At 38.0% G+C, this 13,781-nt stretch overlaps 1 protein-coding gene across 1 annotated transcript in view; it reads right to left on the minus strand.

Moving 5' to 3' along the window:
- Positions 1 to 13,781, minus strand: part of LOC127654950 (diacylglycerol kinase beta-like) — a 144,991-nt gene that overhangs the window by 23,444 nt on the left and 107,766 nt on the right. Inside the window, exon 22 of the mRNA XM_052142529.1 lies at positions 3,103 to 3,193. Within this exon, the coding sequence (XP_051998489.1) occupies positions 3,103 to 3,193 (91 nt within the window). The remainder of the gene's footprint in view (positions 1 to 3,102; positions 3,194 to 13,781) is intronic.

The raw sequence follows: 13,781 nt of genomic DNA on the forward strand, positions 1-13,781 counted from the left end.
TAGTGTTTGATCAAAAATCTGCTCCGAGTAGATGTTGAAAAGACTGGGTGAAAGTGGGCAGCCTTGTCGTACACCTTTTTGTATTGGTGTTGGGTCTGTCAATTCGTTGTCATATCGAAGTTGGGCTGTTTGCTTCCAATAAAGAGCAATGATGAAGTTGATGTCATTTTTATCTAGTCCCAGTTGTTTTAATAGAGCTGCTAGTCGGTCGTGGTCTACTGAGTCAAAGGCTTTCTCGTAATCTATGAAGCAGATGTACACTTCTTTCTGATGTTCGTAGCACCGCTGTAGTAGTATCTGTAGACAGAACATTGCTTCTCTTGTGCCTAGTCCTTTGCAGAAGCCAAACTGTGTGTTCTTCAATGTACTTTCGCATGTGGAACGTATGCGCTGTTGGATCACCTTCAGGAAGACTTTTAGCACGTGGCTCATCAAGCTTATCAGTCTGTAGTCCTCGCATTTCCGGCTTGTTGCTTTCTTTGGTATGACCACAAAGATGGATTGTAGCCAGTCGGATGGAATTTTATTGCCATTGTATATTTGATTGTACCAATTAGTCAGTTGTCGTATGTTGTTACTGTCTAATAGTTTGAGCAATTCTACATGGATTGTGTCGGGCCCGCACGCTTTGCCTGACTTAGCTGTTTTGATTGCATGTTCTACTTCTGATGTTAAAATGTGTATAGCATCTTTCGACATCTGTTGGTCTTTTTCTGCAGGTGTTCTCGCGGCGCCATAGAGCTTGTGTATATAGTTTGTCCAGGTGTCCATTTTTACTTGTTTATTTAGGATTGGTTGGTTGTTGTCCGCATACAAGGTAGCTGTTGGGGCTGGTCTGTAGATGTTACCAGCTTCTTTGAGCTTCTTGTGCAGAGTAAAATTGTCATGTTTTTTTATTAGTTCTTCAATCTCGGCGCATTGTTCTTCCATCCACTTTTCTTTTGCCTGTCGGATTGCTTCTCTGATCTTCTGTTGCATTTGTTTGTACTTCTCCAAGTTGTTATTTTTGTACATTCTTCGTTTGCTCATTAGATCGAGAATACAATGTGTCATCCATCGTTGTTTCTTTTTCGTTGGCTGATGTCCCAGCATGACTTCTGTTGTTTCTGTGATGCATTGTTTGAACGAGCGCCAGTACTCCTGAACATCTGCTGTTTCCGTTGTTATTGAGCCGGATGCTATCGTTGAGATGTTGCTGTACTTGTCTTTTATCTGCGCTGTTCTTCAGTTTCTCCAGGTCTGCTCGTCTCGTCTTTGTACATTGTATTGATCGCAATTTGAGTCTTATTGTAGCTGTTACTGGGTTATGATCTGACGATATATCGGCTCCAGGGTAGGTTTTTGCTGTAATCACACTGGACTTAAACCTGATGTTAATTAGGATATAATCGATTTGGTTCCTGACGATGTTGTTGTCGGAGTCTTGCGGCGAGGTCCACGTGTACAGTCGTCGAGGTGGTAATTGGAACCACGTGTTAGCAATACTGAAACGTTCTTCTTGGCAGAATTGAACCAGTCTGTCGCCTCGTCCATTTCTTGTTCCTAGTCCATGTTCTCCGACAATGTTCTGCATTCGACTGTGGCCCACCTTGGCATTGAAGTCGCCGAGGATTATAGTGATGTCTTGTTTCTTCAGCGGCTTCAGCGTGTTGGTTAGTTGCTCATAGAATGATTCGATTTCATGATCTTGTTTATCTGCTGTTGAAGCATAAACCTGTAGAATGTTCACGCTGACTTTGTTGCCTGCTAATTGTAGTAGTGCTATTCGTTCTGATACTGGGGTAAAGTTGTTGACTTTGTTCGCTAATTTCTTGTGTACTATAAAGGCGACACCGTATGTTTGTTTGGTGTTTTCTTCTCCTCCGGAGCAGAAGATGTGGTGTTCGCTCGATATCAATTTTTTTGTTCCAGGCCATTTAGTTTCGCTTAGACCGATTATGTTGATTTTAAGTCGATCCATTTCTTGTATGACATTAGCTAGTTTTCCTGCTTGAAGTAAACTTCTAACGTTCCAAGTTGCTACTTTGAAAGGGTTCTTTGACACAAGCTCGGAGATTCTTAGCACCCCTGTCCTATTTAAAGGACGCCGATACTCAGGGCCTTTGTTGATTTTGCTTGTCATCATTGAAGTTTTCAAGGGAGAAATAATCCAAGTAGTTTCCCGTTGCTACTTAAATATACGCTTTCCACTTTTTTCCTTCATTCATATCAATTCTAACCTAAAATCTTAATGGTAAAAAAAGACTGGATATGTTATGCGTCAGCTACCCATTTTGAAAGGCAAAGATGTTTGAATTCACAATACATCCGTGAGTAACTTCTCTCAAGCACTTAAGGCATGATAAACTGTGTCATGTACTTAATGGAAATATTGGGAGTGGTACATCAATAACAATCACATTCCAGACACAAGGTATGTGAAACTAGTCTAAAAATCAGCAACCCAAAAATAGAAAAGCAGTACAATATTGTATGACGTCAAAGACCACTGTGAAATGTGCCAATACAGAGGAAAAGTACACAGACTTCAAAAAGCTGAGAACTGACACATTTATGATATAATGAGATGCCTCGATGTGCATGAGATCCCACACAGAGTGGGAGAGAGAGAAAGTAGATTTGTCCAAAAACTGCTTTCCTTTTCCAAATACAAATTTATTTTTTCACTCTGATGAGGTTTGGTCTTCTAATTTCATGACATAATGGTCATTTGTCCCTGGATTCAATACTGGGGCAAATCATTAAATTTTTTGAATAATATTGCATCGGGTTTCCCCTTGTAAATGATGATGAGTAATTCTTTATGTAGATAAGCATGGGCTAAACACAGGCAGTTCTGGGAACACTATCAATAGAGCTTTTTTACCACTGTTTGGTACACATTGTGACATATTCCCTCAACACAGAATGGTGTGAGTTACTGAACTGTAGTTCACAATATCCTGCTGCATTAATGCTGATACAGTTTGTTGAAGGAAGTGCTTAATGGACATTCTGATCCAATACACAGTTAAAAGACTGTGAATGTGAATGTATATAATTACAACATTGGCTGTCAAGTAAAACGGTGCACTAATAATGGTATTCACGTCCTGAACTCACCTCCACCTCAATGATTTCATTCAGCTTTTTACAAGTGGCTGAGATGGTCTCTGTGGTGCCAAATTCAAAGTACCACAACTTGTTTTTCATCCTAAGGAGAGAGAGGAATTACAAAGTTAAAAATGAGACCAGTTTAAACAAAACAGTTTTATACCAAATCACTAAAACATAATGCGGCAGGAATTTCTAAATGTTTAGACCAGGGTTTCTCAAACTTTTTTGACTTATGTAGACCACAGCCCCATCAGAAAGGCTGAAGAACACTATCATCGACTCCAAACAATAAATGTGTTCCTTTGATATCATTTAGCTATATCATTTATACTATTAAAGTCTCCTAAAAAAAAACAAAAAAGTAGCACATACAGTATATTCTGCTCCAAGTTTTATACTTACAAATTGATAAAAACTTACACATTACACAGATTATTTTGTATTCTTTCCTTAAAAATGAACTGGGAAAAAAATATGAGATAAATTGAGATTAGTTGACATCTCATTTTGTCAACTGAGTACGTAGTTTTAGTAGTTTTAATTTTGACAGCCCTATACTACCTGGTTAATAGGTAAACAAAGCAAATCGAGTTGAAATATTGCATAATTATTACAAAATGATAAATTAACAGTTCCACTTAATTCCTTACAATTAAAGGTGACACTTTCTATGAAGCCCTTATTTATAATGAATTGTAAAGTCATTATAATGCATTAATGTCTCATGATACACCTTATAATATGTTATAACTTCTCATAAATAATTGTAACCATATTTATAATACTTTAGAATACTTATCTATTCATAGTTATACCTTAGAGTATAATGCATTATAACACTAACAACATCCAATTTTATCTGCAGAAGTTATAATGTGTATATATATATATATATATATATATATATATATATATATATATATATATATATATATATATTGTGTATATTTGTAATATATATATAATGTAATAGATGTGCTTTAAGTATAAACATCCATAAGATATTTTTAAGTGGTTATAAGACATTACAACTCATGCTGGAATCTATATTCATTACACATGCACAAAATACAAAATAACACGCATTCAGTGTCAATTTTGAGATATTACGAAAAACACTTGATCACACATCCATCCATCCATCCATCCATCCATCCATCTTCAACCGCTTATCCGAAGTCCGGTCGCGGGGGCAGCTGCTCCAGCAGGGGGCCTTAAACTTCCCTATCCCGAGCCACATTAAGCAGCTCTGACTGGGGACCCCGAGGCGTTCCCAGGCCAGTTTGGAGATGTAATCTCTCCACCTAATCCTGGGTCTTCCCCGAGGCCTCCTCCCAGCTGGACGTGCCTGAAACACCTCCCTAGGGAGGCGGCATGGGGGCATCCTTACCAGATGCCCAAAACACCTCAACTGACTCCTTTTGACGCAAAGGAGCAGCGGCTCTACTCCGAGCTCCTCACGGATGACTGATCTCCTCACCCTATCTCTAAGGGAGAAGCCCGCCACCCTTCTGAGGAAGCCCATTTCGGCCGCTTGTACTCGTGACCTAGTTCTTTCGGTCATGACCCAACCTTCATGACCATAGGTGAGGGTAGGAAAAAACTGACCAGTAGATCGAGAGCTTTGCCTTTCAGCTCAGCTCTCTTTTCATGACAACAGCACGATAGAGCGAGTGCAATACCGCCCCCGCTGCCCCGATTCTCTGGCCAACCTCCCGCTCCATTGTCCCCTCACTCGTGAACAAGACCCCGAGGTACTTGAACTCCTTCACTTGGGGCAATACCTCCTTCCCTACCTGGAGTACGCACTCCATCGGTTTCCTGCTGAGAACCACACATCACACATGTGTCTTCTAAATCTTCTTAGGTATAAACACACCCAACAAAAATAATAATAAATACAAAAAATCAAACTGATTCTATACTGGAATCTATTCAATAAACTTGAATGTTTGTGAATCTAATTTGGAGGCTTATTTTATAAATAACTTCAATTTGTATAAGTGCGATTTGTATTGTATGTTACAAGTTTATGTTATGGCAATAATATATTGTAATATATTATAAGAGCACTTATAATATGATCACATCATACATCTTTTTGACTGTTTACACTTTGCTGCTTTTGCATGACAGCACTTATACGATTAACTTTATTCGCTTCTGCAGATAAAATTGGATGTTGCTAGTGTTATAATGCATTATACTCTACGGTATAACTATGAATAGATAACTATTATAAAGTATTATAATTCTGGTTACATTTATTTACGAGAAGTTATAACTTATTATAAGGTTTACTGTGAGACATTATGAATGCAGTATAATGCATCTATAATAACTTCACAATGCATTAGAATCATGGGCATCATAGAAACTGTTACCCAATAAAACGCAAACATTGACTTTTTAATGAAGACAGGAAAACATTATGTCTCAGTATGCAGCTGCTCTGCCATTAGAACAACAAACAAGTTTGTGTGTACACACCCCTATACTAATGCTGGCGTGACAACAAATATTATGGGATGAACAGAGCCTTGGGCTGCCAACAGATCAAATGGGCAACTGCTCTCTGATCTAATTTATTACAAAAATTCTCCTTGAACAGATGATTGCTGTATAAAAATATGTATTTAACATATACGAATTGATTCACAAAAAAAATCAAAAAATGTACAATTAAAATCAAAGGAGTAAAAGATTCAAAAAATAAAATAAGAGTGTCAGTAATAAAATAAGTAGAACATACGAAGAAAAAGTAGACGAAGGTGGAAGCAAGCCTAGATCAAATCCTTCATATACAATATTGTTGTCACAGGACCGAACTATGTTGCATGTTTATATTTACATTTATGCATTTGGCAGACGCTTTTATCCAAAGCGACTTACAGAGCACTTATTACAGGGATAATCCCCCCGGAGCAACCTGGAGTTAAGTGCCTTGCTCAAGGGCCCAACAGTGGCATCTTGGTGGTGCTGGGGCTTGAACCCCTGACCTTCTGGTCAGTAACCCTGAGCCTCAACCACTGAGCCACCATTAATGAAATAATGGATTAAGAAGTAGATTAAAATACAAAAAATGCCATTCTGAACATTCACAAACAACCCTGCTTGGTAGCTACCATGTCACAGCTAAGGGCTTTTGGGTCTTGGTAGGTACAGGCAGCATTTGTCTTGATGTAAAGTGGACGAGATATTGTAGTTGACCACAAAATGCCTCTATAAAGAAAAACATCAGTGTCCAGCTCCACATCTAATTTAAAGAAATCAAGGTAGTACTAAGTTCAAACAATTTGCTGACAAATAGCTAAATGGCTGTTTAGACTCACTTAGATGTTAATAGTAGAGATGTAGCAGTTCAGATATGATAATAATGACATATCACACACAATTCTTCCAATTGTTCCTTGCCTTCATATATATATATATATATATATATATATATATATATATATATATATATATATATATATATATATGTATTCTAAAAGTATTCTTGTATTCTGAATACCTTACTTTTTTATTTGATGTATTGGAATACATTACGTAATACATTTAAAAGACAGTATTTCGTTTTCAGTCCAGAATACTTTTTAGTATTAACCCTGAAACTAAATAGGTCTAACGGTCACATTCATTTGAATGAAACAGAATGGTATGAACCCTGCGAAAAACAACTTAAAGCAGCGTAAGCTCAAAAGAGCATATGACTTAGCTGGATAAATATGGTTGTAAAGGGATCAATGGAAAGGAGGAGGCGAGAACTGGCTTGACGATATAAATATTGGTTTAATGATAAACTTAAACGACAACATAAACACACACATGACGGACATGTCTGTAAATTATCTCTCTCTCCCGCACGATCCTCTGCAGTCGACCTTTATCCTTTGGAGGCTTAATTAGCCTAATACAGGACTGGGTGTGTACGATCACGACCCGGCCCCGCCCTCCACCCTGCCACAATGGTCTACTGTGTATCCCAGCCTTGCCATTTGAAAACTACCACAAAAACTTTCTGAAACAGGTAAACACACTCGGCTGGTTCACCAGCTCAGACAACCAGAACAGTTTAGGTGCCCTTTTTTGACAATTTTTTTTATATATAATTTTTATCACAACCGGTCAATCTTAGCTAACCCCTTACAATCTCTGCCCATTCTTTGGCATAGTTTGGACTATGGGCCAGTACATTTGGACTACGGGCCAGTACATTTTGGTGCCCTCTGCCCTTCCTCTGGCCTACTGATATGCTACAAGGAAAGCCGAGGCAGACAGGTGTGAAAGGACATGAGTGACACTGAACTTGGCTTCAGCTGCCATGGAGAAAACAGAGCCAACCATAGCAACCTGAGCACAATCTGACATTATCATTGGGACATAGAGGAGGTAGCTGAGGACAACAGACAAATTCAGCACAGAGGGACAAATCTAAAATGAAAATCATCTGCTTGATCTTGAAGGAACAAAACTTTAACACCAGGACTCAATCAATCAATTTTCTCTCTACTGCAAATGTGTTGCATTTTCACTTTGCTTATGAAACTGGGCAATTTAAACTCATCACAGAGTGACAAACAGTGACATAGCCCTGCAAAGGAGTGTGTTGCTGAAAATGACAACACAATTGTTTCCATAATAGACTGTGCAATGGGGGCTTCTCCAAGCTCACAAGGGATGGAAACAAAGCAAACATCAGTATCAACTATAAGGCACGCAATCCTCTGAGGTACAGGATACAAGCGCTTTATTAAAAGTATGACGGACTTTGAGATTGATGACTAACACAAGCTAATGATGTTAAAATTTTGAACCACCTTTTTACCAGTTTACGAGTCTCTGAATGAGAAATGCAATATATTTTTGGACATGTTTGATAAATGTAGCTTGTGTAAAAAGCTTTGACAATTTTCAATTATTTAAGCGTAAGCACCTGGAGACCAGACAACATAAATCAAGCTTTTTTTTGCAGTTAATTAAATTCTGATATAAAGTTTGTTGTAATAAATAAAAGTAATAATAAAAGTCTTTCAAATATATATATATATATATATATATATATATATATATATATATATATATATATATATATACACACACACAAAGCATTCAGGGTATGATGCTACAAAGAATATGCAGGTAACTTCAAATACACAGATGAGTCAAAACATTATGACCACTCATAGGTGAAGTGAATAACTTTGATCATCTCCTCACAAGGCCAAGTGTCAAGGACTGGGTAGATTCGATAGTAAGCGAACAATCAGTTCTCGTAGTCAACTGCCAAAATATTATGGCCAGACGACTGGGTCAGAGCATCTCTGAAACGGCAAGGCTTGTGGGGTGCTCCCGGTCAGCAGTGGTGAGTACCTACTGACAGTGTTCCGAGGAGAGACAAACCACAAACCGGCAACAGGGTTTTGGGTGCTCAAGGATCATCAATGAGCAAGAGCAATGAAGCCAATCCCATCTGGTCCAAACCGACAGAAGGTCCACTGTGGCACAAGTCACAGAAAATGTTAATGATGGTTACGGGAGGAATGTGTCACAACACAGTGCATCGCACCCTTCTGCGTTCACATGGTAAGTGATGGCACCTGGATGCACTGAGGGAAGACAACAAGCAGGTGGAGGGAGATGCTCTGTGCAATGTTCTGCTGGGAAACCCTGGGTCCGGCCATTCATGTGGATGTCAATATGACACGTGGCACCTACCTAAACATCATTGCAGACCAGGTACACCCCTTCATGGCAATGGTATTCCCTGATGGCAATGGCCTCTTTCAGCAGAATAATGCACCCTGCCACACTGCACACATTGTTCGGGAATGGTTTGAGGAAGAGTTCAAGGTGTTGTCCTGGCCTCCAAATTCCCCAGATCTTAATGGACTAAAAAGTCCAATCCACAGCAGCTCCACCTCGCAATTTATTTGACTAGAAGGATTTGCTGCTAATTACTTGGTGCCAGATACCACAGGACACCTTCAGGGGTCTTGAAGAGTCTATGCCTTGGCAGGTCGGCACTGTTTTGGTGGCATGGGGAGGACCAACATCATATTAGGCAGGTGGTCATAATGTTTTGGCTCATCAGTGTATATCATTTAGAAAAAAAAGGTTGATGACTATGCATTCTTGCTTTTAAGTGAAAGGTTTTTTCCTTTGTAAAGCACATTCTCAACTTCTGATGTTACTATTTCTTTAAGACCTTGTTCTGCTGTCCTTTCCTTCGTTTTATACTCCAGCAACTTGCTACCATTGTTCTGTCAAATTAAGGGATTATGAGCAGATTTGAGATTACAATTGGACACGCACTGCATTCTCTACAGAGACAAGCTGCCGAACCTCATTAGCTAGCTTCCATCAGAGAAACTCTGAAAAAAAGCAATTAGCCCTGCATGGTTTTCTCTTTATACACTACCTCCGGTATGATTTTAGAAAAAGTACAGTTCAGTCAGCAGCAGTAAGGCAAGGTAAGGCAGCGTAAGTTTATTTATCTCCTTGTGCGACCATGCAAAGTCATGCATCGATGTTGTATTTTGGCTTCGCTACACGCCATGCATAATTTAGATTCATTTAAACTGACTGATCTCAGTTCAAAAGACTCTGGGCTGTCAGTAAAGGGTTAAATTTACTGAGTCACAACACTGCGCTGATCACAGCTGAGTTTGTCTTTGGGAGAAATGCCAACAAATCTACATCTGGTAAGAAACCTAATTAAGTTTTTACATTTAAACCTGTTTGAGTCAAAAGGTTAGCCTCTAGTTTCATCAGACATGCCATTTTTTTATTTGAGCGATTTATTGTGAAATGCCACGCTGCTAAACACATTGTACATTGATGTGAACTTTAGCACACTGTTTCATTAGAAAACATATATTCACTGTGCATTACATTGAGAATCAATGGGTTCATCCAAAAGCTGTAAAATGTTGCTTTCAGAGGCTTTATATGGAGTTATGATGAAAATAAGGTGCATTTCAAACTATTCTAAGACCAGTGCAGACAGACAGCACACTGGGAGCAAGGAAGCATCCTCTATGCAGCTAAATGCATTCACTCCTAAAATCTGATCAAAAGTTCAGTTTCAGGCTCAGATGATGTTTGGACCTCTCAACATGTTGGCAGACATGGGACAATAGTAAGCAGTTCATAAGTTCAGAATTTATAATGTATAATTTTATTTTAACATGGTTGGTAGTGATTGGATGATGCTGGCCATTACTTTGAATCAGAAATAATTATGCTAATTTCTGATGTAATGTCTGTAACGTCTCAAAAACATGAATAACCAACACTCCTGGAAACATAATAAACAATTTGATTAAAAAAGTCTGGATTTTAATGTGGCGACAGTTGGGGCACATCTAACCTCCTCTGGAAGCAAGTTCCAGCTGCGGGTGGCATAATAGCTAAATACTGTCTCACCTTGTTTTGAGTATTGGTATTTCTGTCTGACTTGATCCTAATGATCTGAGAGGTCTGTTAGGTTTATATTCAAAAAGTATGTCTGCAAAGTACAGTATTTAGGTCCTAGGCCATTGAGTGATTTCTAATCTAGTAAGAGTACTTTAAAATCAATTCTAAATGTAACTAGAAGCCAGTTTAAAGATCTGAGGACTGAAGTAATATACTCAGATTTTTTTGGTTTGGATCAAAATCATGGCAGCAGCAATCTGAACGAGCTGTTGGTGTCTAATGGTCTTTTTGGGAAGGTCTATGAGGACTCCATAGCAGTAGTCGACCCTATTAGCGATGAACGCATGAACAGGTTTCTGTAAGTCTTGACTGGATACAAAACATCTAATTCTCGCTATATTTTTGAGGTGATGGAAAGCTGATTTTGCTTTGATATTACAACTGAAACTAAGGTCTGACTGCAAGATTACTGACATAATACAAGGAGTAAGCTGTGAGGACCAACGGCTTCCTAGTATGAGCATCTTAGGTGTTTTTTGTTCTGGCTGGGTTTAATGCCAAAAGTTAATGTTCAAACTACGTGGAAAGGAAAACTACATGTGATAGTTCAGTGACTACATCCAAGGTCCACAATTAACACTTGTCCAGCTGAGAATATGAGTAAAAATGAAATTTAATAAAACACTTGCTGGTAACTTTATAAGGAACTGCAACATAACACATGGTTTAAGTCAAAATGTAAGAAAGAGAATCTGACCCTCAATGATGTAATCAATGCAAGCAATTCGAATCAAAGACATATAAATTGTCTACAAAAGAAAACAACGTTCACAACAAATATATCATGAAAAAAAAAATCACAATATTTCTTCATACTAGCTTGTATTTGCAAAAGAAATGTGCTGTTTGTTACCTATATGCAAGGCAATACAAAATAATCCTACTGTCAGAAGGAGAACAATTTCAATTTTTAATAAAAGTAATGCAAAATACAGTTTCATGGCTGGTAAGAAATATTTATGGTTGATAAATGTTCTCAATTCATGTGCCGTTGATTAGGTAAAAAGTTCATTTTGGGCTTTGACAACAACATAGCAACATGAACTGAGCATATATAATTTACATCAGTAAGAAAGTGTACATAAGTAAGACCATAGTTGAAAATAAAAATGAGAGGATAATTTAATATCTGTTGCTAAAATACCCCGATGCATAAGGATGCAGATGTCGAGGGTCAGCGAACCTCTAAGTTCAACCAAAACATTACTCAAACACAATCACAAACACACACTCCCAAACACCCCTGCTGGTCATCAACCCAAGATAACCATCTCCCATAATCCCTTCAGAGTCTGATGACTTTTTGACCTGTGTGCTCTCTGCCTCTCTATCACTTTGGCAATCAGTCACAACGCAGCTCAGCCCTTGATTGTAACTCTGATACTGCCTTTGATTGACAGTTAAATGGCATTGATTTTAAAAACGGGGGTATTGTGTGGGACATTAGGGGTTAAAGATAAGCTGTGATGAACCTCATGTGATGGGAGCAAGAGAAGAAAGACTGCAGTGTGAACATCCATACTGTAATCTGCCCAACCTAAGCATTATGTCAGATCAATATGACTGCTTTCCATCAAAACACACCGAGCTCAAAACTGAGCTTTGTGTCTTTCATTCTTTCATACACACTTTCTTCTTTGTTTGCCTTTTAGCGACTTTCATCCCTGCTATTTGCATGGAGAAGTCATTTCAATCATTATACAATTAAGATTTACACATTTCAATTTCATAACAAAATGCAATCAATCTGAATTGAGTAATCTTTACCAAAATGAAATGCAAAAAGAGAAATATATAGTTTTGGTGGTGGTGGTGGTGTAGTGGTCTAAACCACATAACTGGTAAACTGTTAATCAGAAGGTCGCTGGTTCGATCCCCACAGCCACCACCATTGTGTCCTTGAGCAAGGCACTTAACTCCAGGTTGCTCCGGGAGGATTGTCCCTGTAATAAGTGCACTGTAAGTCGCTTTGGATAAAAGCGTCTGCCAAATGCATAAATGTAAATGTAAAATGCATAAATTAAAAAACATAGGCTACCTTATTGTACATGTATTTAATTAAACAAAAAGGTGGATTACATCTATTACGCACGCACCTCATATGTTTTGACATCTAGGAGGTTTGTGACACTATTCCTTGGATAGATGCTTTACATCAACATGTATTATAATAAGTGCTATACAAATAAATTGAAATATACTGTACATTATAGCACTTGTTGTGTTATTTTATGTGTATATCTGTTTAAATCACTTCTGGAAAACATCATATTAAGTGTTATACAAATGAAAGGCATATTGCCAACAACAATAATAATATTATTATTAATAATAATTATATTATTATTGAACTATTATTTATAATTATGTTCAAATATTATTTTAATTATTATTAATAATTTATAACTATATTGGTTGATGAGGTCAACTTAATATTCCATTATTTTAACACATTTTGCTCTTCTCAGTGATACATCTCAAATTCATCATTCCATGTTTAATGTAGATCTATATATCTAATTCCCTAAGAAAAGTTAATATAAAAAATTATAATGACTTAATCATAATATTATTATTGTTGTTGTTTTTTTATTATTATTATTATTATTAAAGAAGAAGAAGAAGAAGAAGAGGTTAAGGTCAGTATGTAACATAGTAGAGTAATTATGACTATGGTTTAATTGCAGGTCGAGTATGTCCCTCATTGCTGTCTGCCTATGACGGGCTCCTGTGGGTGTGTGGGAAGGGGGGTCAGGGCAGGGAGTACGTTCTGTGTACGGCCAGAGACAGTGAGGAAGGGAAGCATATATTTATCCCTCCCCACCACGGGTGTTGAGCAGCAGGGAACAACAGGTTCCAGAACATAGCCACGCTGGGCTTCTGCTGAGCACCGGCACACACACATATGTGCACACGGAGGGATTTGCGCACACCCACACACACATACGGTCCTTGCACTAATATACACAATGAATAACACAACACATACACAAAGAGTACACACACTTGCTCTCTCACATAGACATAACCTAGACACCTTCTTATGAGTTATGAAACACATGATCACATGCTGAGCAGACAGACGGAGGCTTGGGTCAGGACCATATATGGCCTTTTCCTCTGTCAATCATGTGATCAGAAGAGGTGTGTACCTGATATTTTCAAACACCAACAGAAGATTACATAAAATCATTCTGAAGAAAAAT

The sequence above is a fragment of the Xyrauchen texanus genome, chromosome 14 (genome assembly GCF_025860055.1).
Source record: "Xyrauchen texanus isolate HMW12.3.18 chromosome 14, RBS_HiC_50CHRs, whole genome shotgun sequence".
Classification (NCBI taxonomy): Eukaryota; Metazoa; Chordata; class Actinopteri; order Cypriniformes; family Catostomidae; genus Xyrauchen; species Xyrauchen texanus.